At 41.4% G+C, this 15,000-nt stretch overlaps 1 protein-coding gene across 1 annotated transcript in view; it reads right to left on the bottom strand.

Moving 5' to 3' along the window:
- The window catches only part of LOC109883589 (probable E3 ubiquitin-protein ligase MID2), a 122,759-nt gene that overhangs the window by 56,042 nt on the left and 51,717 nt on the right, over nucleotides 1–15,000 (bottom strand). Inside the window, exon 3 of the mRNA XM_031791335.1 lies at nucleotides 13,730–13,825. Within this exon, the coding sequence (XP_031647195.1) occupies nucleotides 13,730–13,825 (96 nt within the window). The remainder of the gene's footprint in view (nucleotides 1–13,729; nucleotides 13,826–15,000) is intronic.

The following is a 15,000-nucleotide window of genomic DNA, read 5'->3' as shown; positions in this document are numbered from 1 at the left end:
GAAGGCAGATATAGTTGAAAGCAGATATAGCTGAAAGCAGATATAGTTGAAGCCAGATATAGTTGAAGACAGATATAGTTGAAGACAGATATAGCTGAAAGCAGATATAGTTGAAGACAGATATAGTTGAAGACAGATATAGTTGAAGACAGATATAGCTGAAGGCAGATATAGACAGATATAGTTGAAGACAGATATAGTTGAAGGCAGATATAGTTGAAGACAGATATAGCTGAAGGCAGATATAGACAGATATAGCTGAAAACAGATATAGTTGAAGGCAGATATAGTTGAAGACAGATATAGCTGAAGGCAGATATAGACAGATATAGTTGAAGACAGATATAGTGGAAGGCAGATATAGTTGAAGCCAGATATAGCTGAAGACAGATATAGCTGAAGACAGATATAGCTGAAGACGGATATAGTTGAAGACAGATATAGTTGAAGACAGATATAGCTGAAGGCAGATATAGACAGATATAGTTGAAGGCAGATATAGACAGATATAGTTGAAGGCAGATATAGGCAGATATAGTTGAAGGCAGATATAGGCAGATATAGTTGAAGTCAGATATAGTTGAAGACAGATATAGTTGAAGACAGATATAGCTGAAGACGGATATAGTTGAAGACAGATATAGTTGAAGACAGATATAGCTGAAGGCAGATATAGACAGATATAGTTGAAGGCAGATATAGACAGATATAGTTGAAGGCAGATATAGGCAGATATAGTTGAAGGCAGATATAGGCAGATATAGTTGAAGTCAGATATAGTTGAAGACAGATATAGTTGAAGACAGATATAGTTGAAGACAGATATAGTTGAAGGCATATATAGACAGATATAGCTGAAGACAGATATAGTTGAAGACAGATATAGTTGAAGGCAGATATAGCAGAAGGCAGATATATAGACATATATAGCTGAAGACAGATATAGTTGAAGGCAGATATAGTTGAAGGCAGATATAGCTGAAAACAGATATAGTTGAAGACAGATATAGTTGAAGACAGATATAGTTGAAGGCAGATATAGTTGAAGGCAGATATAGTTGAAGACAGATATAGTTGAAGACAGATATAGACAGATATAGTTGAAGTCAGATATAGTTGAAGACAGATATAGTTGAAGACAGATATAGGCAGATATAGTTGAAGGCAGATATAGTTGAAGGCAGATATAGTTGAAGACAAATATAGTTGAAGGCAGATATAGCTAAAGACAGATATAGTTGAAGGCAGATATAGCTGAAGACAGATATAGTTGAAGGCAGATATAGCTGAAGACAGATATAGCTGAAGGTAGATATAGCTGAAGACAGATATAGACAGATATAGTTGAAGGCAGATATAGTTGAAGGCAGATATAGTTGAAGACAGATATAGCTGAAGACAGATATATTTGAAGACAGATATAGCTGAAGGCAGATATAGACAGATATAGTTGAAGGCAGATATAGTTGAAGGCAGATATAGTTGAAAGCAGATATAGCTGAAAGCAGATATAGTTGAAGACAGATATAGTTGAAGACAGATATAGTTGAAGACAGATATAGCTGAAAGCAGATATAGTTGAAGACAGATATAGTTGAAGACAGATATAGTTGAAGACAGATATAGCTGAAGACAGATATAGTTGAAGACAGATATAGCTAAAGACAGATATAGCTGAAGACAGATATAGTTGAAGACAGATATAGGCAGATATAGTTGAAGGCAGATATAGTTGAAGGCAGATATAGCTGAAGACACATATAGGCAGATATAGCTGAAGGCAGATATAGACAGATATAGTTGAAGACAGATATAGTGGAAGGCAGATATAGTTGAAGGCAGATATAGCTGAAGACAGATATAGCTAAAGACAGATATAGCTGAAGACAGATATAGCTGAAGACAGATATAGTTGAAGGCAGATATAGTTGAAGACAGATATAGTTGAAGACAGATATAGCTGAAGGCAGATATAGACAGATATAGTTGAAGGCAGATATAGACAGATATAGTTGAAGGCAGATATAGGCAGATATAGTTGAAGGCAGATATAGGCAGATATAGTTGAAGGCAGATATAGTTGAAGACAGATATAGTTGAAGACATATATAGTTGAAGGCAGATATAGTTGAAGGCATATATAGACAGATATAGCTGAAGACAGATATAGTTGAAGACAGATATAGTTGAAGGCAGATATAGCTGAAGGCAGATATAGTTGAAGGCAGATATAGCTGAAGACAGATATAGTTGAAGACAGATATAGCTGAAGGCAGATACAGTTGAAGACAGATATAGTTGAAGGCAGATATAGTTGAAGACAGATATAGTTGAAGACAGATATAGGCAGATATAGTTGAAGGCAGATATAGTTGAAGGCAGATATAGCTGAAGACACATATAGGCAGATATAGTTGAAGGCAGATATAGTTGAAGGCAGATATAGCTGAAGACAGATTTAGCTGAAAGCAGATAAAGCTGAAGACAGATATAGCTGAAGACAGATTTAGCTGAAGGCAGATATAGTTGAAGACAGATATAGCTGATGGCAGATATAGTTGAAGACAGATATAGCTGAAGGCAGATATAGCTGAAGGCAGATATAGCTGAAGGCAGATATAGCTGAAGGCAGATATAGTTGAAGACAGATATAGCTGATGGCAGATATAGTTGAAGACAGATATAGCTGAAGGCAGATATAGCTGAAGACAGATATAGCTGATGGCAGATATAGTTGAAGACAGATATAGCTGAAGGCAGATATAGACAGATATAGTTGAAGGCAGATATAGACAGATATAGTTGAAGGCAGATATAGCTGAAGACAGATATAGCTGAAAGCAGATATAGACAGATATAGTTGAAGGCAGATATAGTTGAAGACAGATATAGTTGAAGGCAGATATAGCAGAAGACAGATATAGCTGAAAGCAGATAAAGCTGAAGACAGATATAGTTGAAGACAGATATAGTTGAAGGCAGATATAGACAGATATAGTTGAAGGCAGATATAGTTGACGACAGATATAGTTGAAGGCAGATATAGACAGATATAGTTGAAGACAGATATAGCAGAAGACAGATATAGCTGAAAGCAGATAAAGCTGAAGACAGATATAGTTGAAGGCAGCGTTGCTATGCCGTCACTATAGAACCCACCGGCAGATTCACAGTCCTGGTTTTGATCATATCATCTTGGAGAGAGAGAGATAACTGTATGCAACACAGCAACAACAGAGAAATCCAGGTCACACCAGAACTGTATAGAGCCCCATGCAGCCAGTCAGCCCTCTGTTGTTGTGATGCATTATTAGTGAGCTGTGTTTCTCCCTCCTTTCTCCCTGCATGAAGTGTTACAGAACAGAGACAAAGCACTCTCCTATCTCCTCCTAGCAGGGAGGCTTCTGGGAAGAAACAGAAACACACACACATACACACAGACACACTCACAGACACACACAGACCCCCCCCCCACACACACACACGCACACACACACACACACACACACACACACACACACACACACACACACACACACACACACACACACACACACACACACACACACACACACACACACACACACACACACACACACACACACACACACACCCTATTTTCATTAGCGTAGTGCCTTAGAATTACCCAAAACACAAGGTATACTATGCTTCTCTTCAGAATAACCAAGCGTTTCACACAAACATCACACCAGAGAATAGCTAGCAACTAGCATCCATAAGTCAATTCATTTTTTACATTGATAATGAGCTTTTAACAGTTTGTTTTAACACGTTCTCTTCACGGCCAAGTCGGTCGCATAGCTAACTCATTAATTAGAATACAAGAGGTACAGATTGCTGCTGAGCCATATATGTATGTGGGCAGAGGAGGAGGACACCAGTTGGGAGACAGGGGGGAAGTGGAGGGAAGACAAAACACTTTTTATGGACAGTTTCCTCTCTATAATTTAATCTGATGGTCTGAATGAATAGCTGAACTGTAGGTCTCCATAACACAGAGATCCTTCCTCACTAGTGACCTAAATCTCTGTATAGCTGACCCTGTCTCCCTCTGACTAGTGATCTATATCTCTGTATAGCTGACACTGGCTCCCTCTGACTAGTGATCTATATCTCTGTATAGCTGACACTGGCTCCCTCTGACTAGTGATCTATATCTCTGTATAGGTGACCCTGTCTCCCTCTGACTAGTGATCTATATCTCTGTATAGCTGACCCTGTCTCCCTCTGACTAGTGATCTATATCTCTGTATAGCTGACAATGTCTCCCTCTGACTAGTGTTCTATATCTCTGTATAGCTGACCCTGTCTCCCTCTGACTAGTGATCTATATCTCTGTATAGCTGACCCTGTCTCCCTCTGACTAGTGATCTATATCTCTGTATAGCTGACAATGTCTCCCTCTGACTAGTGATCTGTATCTCTGTATAGCTGACCCTGTCTCCCTCTGACTAGTGATCTATATCTCTGTATAGGTGACCCTGTCTCCCTCTGACTAGTGATCTATATCTCTGTATAGCTGACCCTGTCTCCCTCTGACTAGTGATCTATATCTCTGTATAGCTGACAATGTCTCCCTCTGACTAGTGATCTATATCTCTGTATAGCTGACCCTGTCTCCCTCTGACTAGTGATCTATATCTCTGTATAGCTGACCCTGTCTCCCTCTGACTAGTGATCTATATCTCTGTATAGCTGACAATGTCTCCCTCTGACTAGTGATCTATATCTCTGTATAGCTGACCCTGTCTCCCTCTGACTAGTGATCTATATCTCTGTATAGGTGACCCTGTTTCCCTCTGACTAGTGATCTATATCTCTGTATAGGTGACCCTGTCTCCCTCTACTTACATCACCAACCCTTGAATTTAAAGACTTCACCGGGAACAGACTGGGAGAGAATATAGCTGAAATGAAAGATCTCTTTGGGAACAGACTGGGAGAGAATATAACTGAAATGAAAGATCTCGTTGGGAACAGACTGGGAGAGAATATAACTGAAATGAAAGATCTCGTTGGGAACAGACTGAGAGAGAATATAGCTGAAATGAAAGATCTCGTTGGGAACAGACTGGGAGAGAATATAGCTGAAATGAAAGATCTCGTTGGGAACAGACTGGGAGAGAATATAGCTGAAATGAAAGATCTTGTTGGGAACAGACTGGGAGAGAATATAACCGAAATGAAAGATCTCGTTGGGAACAGGCCGGGAGATAAATAACTCCTCAACAGACAGGTGAGGACTGATAACCTGCAGCCACTTGCAGTTCTTTGATGTACTCCAAGACCTTTGATGTACTCCAAGACCTTTGATGTACTCCAAGACCTTTGATGTACTCCAAGATCTTTGATGTACTCCAAGACCTTTGATGTACTCCAAGACCTTTGATGTACTCCAAGACCTTTGATGCACTCCAAGACCTTTGATGCACTCCAAGACCTTTGATGTACTCCAAGACCTTTGATGCACTCCAAGACCTTTGATGCACTCCAAGACCTTTGATGTACTCCAAGACCTTTGATGCACTCCAAGACCTTTGATGCACTCCAAGACCTTTGATGTACTCCAAGACCTTTGATGTACTCCAAAGCTTGCAGTTCTTTGATGTACTCGAAGACCTTTGATGTACTCCAAAGCTTGCAGTTCTTTGATGTACTCCAAAGCTTGCAGTTCTTTGATGTACTCCAAGACCCTGATGTACTCGAAGACCTTTGATGTACTCCAAGACCTTTGATGTACTCCAAAGCTTGCAGTTCTTTGATGTCCTCCAAAGCTTGCAGTTCTTTGATGTACTCCAAGACCTTTGATGTACTCCAAGACCTTTGATGTACTCCAAGACCTTTGATGCACTCCAAGACCTTTGATGTACTCCAAGACCTTTGATGTACTCCAAAGCTTGCAGTTCTTTGATGTCCTCCAAAGCTTGCAGTTCTTTGATGTACTCCAAGACCTTTGATGTACTCCAAAGCTTGCAGTTCTTTGATGTACTCCAAGATCTTTGATGTACTCCAAAGCTGGAGTTCTTTATAACAAGGTGAGGTGAAGTTTCTCATGGTGACAGTTTTTTTTTTTTTTTTTTACTAATAGCTGTTTCTAAGGTAACAGTAACTCCTTTTTAAAATGTGTTTTTAGATATAATGGCTGTCACCTCTTCAAAGGTTATTTTGATTTTATTTATTAGGATTCCCATTAGCCGACGCCAATGGAGACAGCTAGTCTTACTGGAGGGGCTGACACGTAAGGAAAAATACATTACAGACAAAATAGTTTTTTAAGTTGAAATAAGTTTTAAAAAACATTAACACAGTGTGTGTGTGTGTGTGTGTGTGTGTGTGTGTGTGTGTGTGTGTGTGTGTGTGTGTGTGTGTGTATCTATCAGTTCCACATGTATGTCGATACATACACACAACCAGTAGGTCATTGTGAACAGAGGCGTTGTGGTTTTGCTTTTCACTTAACCTTTAACAGATGGAAGGGAGATCCGCGGCTCACTCACGGCTCTGTATAACACTGTACCTTCGGGATCTGGGGGACTGTACAGAGAAGATCTCATGACTATGAAATAACCTTGCCTTGCGATAAGCTGCAGCGCAGCGGCCATTTTGTCAGACTCGGGGTCAAGCAGTCCGAGAACTTCCTCCTCTTCCAGGCGTGACGATGATGGTAATTTCTGGAAGGTCACTGTATGAAAGCACGGAGAGGATCTCACGACAACGTTTGAATGTCATTTTTGTCCTCCGGTCTTGAGGTAGAACATCTGGCTTTTCTAAGAGTCAAGGTCCAAAGGAAAGGCATCATTTCAGTGTGTGGTTCTCAATAGTTCTGAGATTACTGAATGCACCCCTATTACCTATGGGCCCTGGTCAAAAGTAGTGCACTATATAGGGAATAGGGTGCCATTTGGGTCCCATCCTCAGACTCAGGAGGTAAATATTGGACAGCTGACAGCATCACTACTCTAGAAGCCTGAGGTGTTCAATATTGGACAGCATCACTACTCTAGAAGCCTGAGATGGTAAATATTGGACAGCATCACTACTCTAGAAGCCTGAGATGGTAAATATTGGACAGCATCACTACTCTAGAAGCCTGAGATGGTAAATATTGGACAGCATCACTACTCTAGAAGCTTGAGATGGTAAATATTGGACAGCATCACTACTCTAGAAGCCTGAGATGGTAAATATTGGACAGCATCACTACTCTAGAAGCCTGAGATGGTAAATATTGGACAGCATCACTACTCTAGAAGCCTGAGATGGTAAATATTGGACAGCATCACTACTCTAGAAGCCTGAGATGGTAAATATTGGACAGCATCACTACTCTAGAAGCTTGAGATGGTAAATATTGGACAGCATCACTACTCTAGAAGCCTGAGATGGTAAATATTGGACAGCATCACTACTCTAGAAGCCTGAGATGGTAAATATTGGACAGCATCACTACTCTAGAAGCCTGAGATGGTAAATATTGGACAGCATCACTACTCTAGAAGCTTGAGATGGTAAATATTGGACAGCATCACTACTCTAGAAGCCTGAGATGGTAAATATTGGACAGCATCACTACTCTAGAAGCCTGAGATGGTAAATATTGGACAGCATCACTACTCTAGAAGCCTGAGATGGTAAATATTGGACAGCATCACTACTCTAGAAGCCTGAGATGGTAAATATTGGACAGCATCACTACTCTAGAAGCCTGAGATGGTAAATATTGGACAGCATCACTACTCTAGAAGCCTGAGATGGTAAATATTGGACAGCATCACTACTCTAGAAGCCTGAGATGGTAAATATTGGACAGCATCACTACTCTAGAAGCCTGAGATGGTAAATATTGGACAGCATCACTACTCTAGAAGCCTGAGATGGTAAATATTGGACAGCATCACTACTCTAGAAGCCTGAGATGGTAAATATTGGACAGCATCACTACTCTAGGAGCCTGAGATGGTAAATATTGGACAGCATCACTACTCTAGAAGCCTGAGATGGTAAATATTGGACAGCATCACTACTCTAGGAGCCTGAGATGGTAAATATTGGACAGCATCACTACTCTAGAAGCCTGAGATGGTAAATATTGGACAGCATCACTACTCTAGGAGCATGAGATGGTAAATATTGGATAGCATCACTACTCTAGAAGCCTGAGATGGTAAATATTGGACAGCATCACTACTCTAGAAGCCTGAGATGGTAAATATTGGACAGCTGGCAGCATCACTACTCTAGAAACCTGAGATGTCATTAACAAACCAATATCCCTCGATTGATTATACAGCCCCTTATAATAACCTTCACCTGTTGACAGATCTGACTGAGATAATCACCTCTACCTGTTGACAGATCTGACTGAGAGAATCACCTCTACCTGTTGACAGATCTGACTGAGATAATCACCTCTACTTTTTGACAGATCTGACTGAGAGAATCACCTCTACCTGTTGACAGATCTGACTGAGATAATCACCTTCACCTGTTGACAGATCTGACTGAGAGAATCACCTCTACCTGTTGACAGATCTGACTGAGATAATCACCTCTACTTTTTGACAGATCTGACTGAGAGAATCACCTCTACCTGTTGACAGATCTGACTGAGATAATCACCTTCACCTGTTGACAGATCTGACTGAGATAATCACCTCTACCTGTTGACAGATATGACTGAGATAATCACCTCTACCTGTTGACAGATCTGACTGAGATAATCACCTCTACCTGTTGACAGATCTGACTGACTGACTCACATCTACCTGTTGACAGATCTCACTGACTGACTCAGCTCTACCTGCTAACAGATCTGACTGAGACTGACTCACCTCTACCTGTTCACAGATCTGACTGAGATAATCACCTCTACCCGTTGACTGATCAGACTGAGATAATCACGTCTACCTGTTGACAGATCTGACTGAGATAATCACCTCTACCTGTTGACAGATCTGACTGAGATAATCACCTCTACCTGTTGACAGATCTGACTGAGATAATCACCTCTACCTGTTGACAGATCTGACTGAGATAATCACCTTTACCTGTTGACAGATTTGACTGAGATAATCACCTCTACCCTTTTGACAGATCTGACTGAGATAATCACCTCTACCTGTTGACAGATATGACTGAGAGAATCACCTCTACCTGTTGACAGATCTGACTGAGATAATCACCTTCACCTGTTGACAGATCTGACTGAGATAATCACCTCTACCTGTTGACAGATCTGACTGAGATAATCACCTCTACCTGTTGACAGATCTGACTGAGATAATCACCTCTACCTGTTGACAGATCTGACTGACTGACTCACATCTACCTGTTGACAGATCTGACTGACTGACTCAGCTCTACCTGCTGACAGATCTGACTGAGACTGACTCACCTCTACCTGTTGACAGATCTGACTGAGATAATCACCTCTACCTGTTGACAGATCTGACTGACTGACTCACCTCTACCTGTTGACAGATCTGACTGAGATAATCACCTCTACCTGTTGACAGATCTGACTGAGAGAATCACCTCTACCTGTTGACAGATCTGACTGAGATAATCACCTTCACCTGTTGACAGATCTGACTGAGATAATCACCTCTACCTGTTGACAGATCTGACTGAGATAATCACCTCTACCTGTTGACAGATCTGACTGAGATAATCACCTCTACCTGTTGACAGATCTGACTGACTGACTCACATCTACCTGTTGACAGATCTGACTGACTGACTCAGCTCTACCTGCTGACAGATCTGACTGAGACTGACTCACCTCTACCTGTTGACAGATCTGACTGAGATAATCACCTCTACCCGTTGACAGATCTGACTGAGATAATCACCTCTACCTGTTGACAGATCTGACTGAGATAATCACCTCTACCTGTTGACAGATCTGACTGAGATAATCACCTCTACCTGTTGACAGATCTGACTGAGATAATCACCTTTACCTGTTGACAGATTTGACTGAGATAATCACCTCTACCCTTTTGACAGATCTGACTGAGATAATCACCTCTACCTGTTGACAGATATGACTGAGATAATCACCTCTACCTGTTGACAGATCTGACTGAGATAATCACCTCTACCTGTTGACAGATCTGACTGAGATAATCACCTCTACTTTTTGACAGATCTGACTGAGATAATCACCTAGGGTTGTGAAGGTGATGACATTTTGTCAGACAGTTACTGTCATACAAATGCATGCCGGTTGACCATGAATGAACATAAACACGTTTAGCATCTCAAAGCTGCCACGCATAAAAGACACATTTGGAACAGCAATATTAAAATCAGCAATATTTAAAAAAATATTTAAAAGCATAATACATCTATTTAATATTCACCATCACAATAAATCCATGATTTATTTTATTCAGGTCTAAAGAAACATTATGATAGGAAGAAAATGAATTTCAGAAGAACAGAATATGAGTTGGTCCACTGTATGTTATCTGGCTATGCTCTGTGCCATCGGCTGTAGACTTGTTCATTTAGCAGACAATATATGCTTATAATTCCTGTGCCATTATTTTATAAGATATGATTTTATAGTAAGAAGAATATAATTAAGCAATAAGGCCTGAGGAGGTGTGGTATTTGGCCAATATACCACGACTAAGGGCTGTTCTTACGCACAACGCACACCCATCAGACAATGCTCTATTTAATCTTATCTTTGCTAATATGTCAAATTACTTTTGATTTAAAGTATAATGGTCCATTATCAAATAGGCAGGAACAGGGCAGGGGAAAAATGACATGTCTCCCGTATGCACTCGAATGGAGGCGTGTTCGTTTTTTCAATCATGCCAGATAAGCACCTATAAACATATTAGTATTATATACACATATTAAGCTACTCTGATAGATAGATACTTCCCTATTCAGTGGCAACCATTAAAAACTCTGCTTTCACACAAGATTTCATAAATGTCTGGGTTTATTTCATTCCACGCATCAACCACTGTTTCAGGAGCATTCGTATTTCTGTGAGTTATTATGTTATAATTAAGTCTATGATTTGATATTTGACAGAGCAGTCCGACTGAGCGGTGGTAGGCAGCAGCAGGCTCGTAAGCATTCATCCAAACAGCACTTTCGCGCTGTGCTTCAAGCATTGCGCTGTTTATGACTTCAAGCCTATCAACTCCCGAGATGAGGCTGGTGTAACCGATGTGAAATGGCTAGCTAGTTAGCGGGATGCGTGCTAATAGCATTTAAATCGGTGATGTCACTCGCTCTGAGACCTTGAAGTAGCTAAGAGATGGGTAACGATATTTTGAGGGTGACTGTTGTGGATGTGTTCCTGGGGCGAGGAGAGGGACGGAAGCTATACTGTTACGCTGGCAATACTAAAGTGCCTATAAGAACATCCAATAGTCAAAGGTATATGAAATACAAATGGTATAGAGAGAAATAGTTCTATAATTCCTATAATAACTACAACCTAAAACTTCTTACCTGGGAATATTGAAGACTCATGTTAAAAGGAACCACCAGCTTTCATATGTTCTGAGCAAGGAACTGAAACGTTAGCTTTCTTACATAGCACATATTGCACTTTTACTTTCTTCTCCAACACTTTGTTTTTGCATTATTTAAACCAAATTTAACATGTTAAACATGTTTCATTATTTATTTGAGGCTAAATAGATTTTATTGATGTATTATATGAAGTTAAAATAAAAGTGTTCATTCAGTATTGTTGTAATTGTCATTATGACAAATAAATAAATACATTTAAAAAAATTGGCCGATTAATCGGTATTGGCTTTTTTGGGTCCTCCAATAATCGGTATCGGCTTTGAAAAGTCAAAATCGGTCGACCTCTAGTCCACACTCAAAGGCCATTACTAGAATTAGTTCAATTTTGGAATATAGGCTAGACCAATTATGTCCCAAAGACATATTCAATCTATGTTGGTTCTAATGTTTATCTGCGGTACGTAATATGCAATAGACTATTGGGGGGGATGGGTGGGTGGCTTGGGCTCACAGATATGCCTATTCATAAACTCTTATGCGTTCGGATGTTCTACATGCAACATCTTCAATTATCACCTCAAAAAGCGCTGGCAATATCCTTGTGTTTGGATTTCCAACAACATCCAAAGACCATGTTTTCCACTCAGTTTCAACCTGTTGTTGAACTTATTTCTTCAAATTGATAATCTCAGTCAGTTTTGAAAGCACGATACTGTTTTAACGATCAGTGTTTGATGTGATTTTCGATGGCATTTGCATTGATGTCAGAGCGGTTAGAGGGACAATAGAGCCCTGAGTACCAGACCATTAGGACCTGATGGAGGGACAATAGAGCCCTGAGTACCAGACCATTAGAACCTGATGGAGGGACAATAGAGCCCTGAGTACCAGACCATTAGGACCTGATGGAGGGACAATAGAGCCCTGAGTACCAGACCATTAGGACCTGATGGAGGGACAATAGAGCCCTGAGTACCAGGCCATTAGGACCTGATGGAGGGACAATAGAGCCCTGAGTACCAGCCCATTAGGACCTGATGGAGGGACAATAGAGCCCTAAGTACCAGACCATTAGGATCTGATGGAGGGACAATAGAGCCCTGAGTACCAGACCATTAGGACCTGATGGAGGGACAATAGAGCCCTGAGTACCAGACCATTAGGACCTGATGGAGGGACAATAGAGCCCTGAGTACCAGGCCATTAGGACCTGATGGAGGGACAATATAGCCCTGAGTACCAGCCCATTAGGATCTGATGGAGGGACAATAAAGCCCTGCGTACCAGGCCATTAGGATCTGATGGAGAGACAATAGAGCCCTGAGTACCAGGCCATTAGGACCTGATGGAGAGACAATAGAGCCCTGAGTACCAGACCATTAGGACCTGATGGAGGGACAATAGAGCCCTGAGTACCAGACCATTAGGACCTGATGGAGGGACAATAGAGCCCTGAGTACCAGGCCATTAGGACCTGATGGAGGGACAATAGAGCCCTGAGTACCAGCCCATTAGGATCTGATGGAGGGACAATAAAGCCCTGCGTACCAGGCCATTAGGATCTGATGGAGAGACAATAGAGCCCTGAGTACCAGGACATTAGGACCTGATGGAGAGACAATAAAGCCCTGAGTACCAGACCATTAGGACCTGATGGAGAGACAACAGAGCCCTGAGTGCCAGGCCATTAGGACCTGATGGAGAGACAATAGAGCCCTGAGTACCAGACCATTAGGACCTGATGGAGAGACAACAGAGCCCTGAGTGCCAGGCCATTAGGACCTGATGGAGAGACAATAGAGCCCTGAGTACCAGACCATTAGCAAGCGAGTTGGGTAATACCAAATCATGTCCAGAATGCATAAGAGGAGTGCATGTGAATGCATGTGACTCGAACGGTCACATGGAATTTGACTGTGGTCATGGTAACACGGTCACATGGAATTTGACTGTGGTCATGGTAACACGGTCACATGGAATTTGACTGTGGTCATGGTAACACGGTCACATGCAATTTGACTGTGGTCATGGTAACACGGTCACATGGAATTTGACTGTGGTCATGGTAACACGGTCACATGGAATTTGACTGTGGTCATGGTAACACGGTCACATGGAATTTGACTGTGGTCATGGTAACACGGTCACATGGAATTTGACTGTGGTCATGGTAACACGGTCACAGAAACAGCCCTAGACTCACCTCAACCTGCTGACAGATCTGGATGAGTTTGGCCATCTGGTTCTCCAGCTCACTGTTTCTCTTCACCAGGTTGGTGAGGTTGTTCTCCAGGGTTTGCTGTTTGGGACAGGCAGAGGAACAGGCCAGTGAGATATAAAAGAAGGGTACCAGGAAGAAAGACCCAAATGCACCTTTAATTTGGCTTTGCTCGAAAGGGGGAAAACACACTAACAGGAACGTTGGCCATGTGCAGTGGATGCCCATCCTATTGTCTCTGACCACTGAACATCGGCCGTTATTTCTCTACATTTCCATCTGAACTACAGGTTATAGTCCCCAATAAACCATCTGAACTACAGGTTATAGTCCCCAATAAACCATCTGAACTACAGGTTACAGTCCCCAATAAACCATCTGAACTACAGGTTACAGTCCCCAATAAACCATCTGAACTACAGGTTATAGTCCCCAATAAACCATCTGAACTACAGGTTACAGTCCCCAATAAACCATCTGAACTACAGGTTACAGTCCCCAATAAACCATCTGAACTACAGGTTATAGTCCCCAATAACCATCTGAACTACAGGTTACAGTCCCCAATAAACCATCTGAACTACAGGTTACAGTCCCCAATAAACCATCTGAACTACAGGTTATAGTCCCCAATAAACCATCTGAACTACAGGTTATAGTCCCAATAAACCATCTGAACTACAGGTTACAGTCCCCAATAAACCATCTGAACTACAGGTTACAGTCCCCAATAAACCATCTGAACTACAGGTTATAGTCCCCAATAAACCATCTGAACTACAGGTTATAGTCCCCAATAAACCATCTGAACTACAGGTTACAGTCCCCAATAAACCATCTGAACTACAGGTTACAGTCCCCAATAAACCGTCTGAACTACAGGTTACAGTCCCCAATAAACCATCTGAACTACAGGTTATAGTCCCCAATAAACCATCTGAACTACAGGTTACAGTCCCCAATAAACCATCTGAACTACAGGTTACAGTCCCCAATAAACCATCTGAACTACAGGTTATAGTCCCCAATAAACCATCTGAACTACAGGTTATAGTCCCAATAAACCATCTGAACTACAGGTTACAGTCCCCAATAAACCATCTGAACTACAGGTTATAGTCCCCAATAAACCATCTGAACTACAGGTTACAGTCCCCAATAAACCATCTGAACTACAGGTTACAGTCCCCAATAAACCATCTGAACTACAGGTTATAGTCCCCAATAAACCATCTGAACTACAGGTTACAGTCCCC

The sequence above is a fragment of the Oncorhynchus kisutch genome, linkage group LG15, assembly GCF_002021735.2.
Source record: "Oncorhynchus kisutch isolate 150728-3 linkage group LG15, Okis_V2, whole genome shotgun sequence".
NCBI lineage: Eukaryota > Metazoa > Chordata > Actinopteri > Salmoniformes > Salmonidae > Oncorhynchus > Oncorhynchus kisutch.
This window is presented reverse-complemented; position numbering and strand designations above follow the sequence as displayed.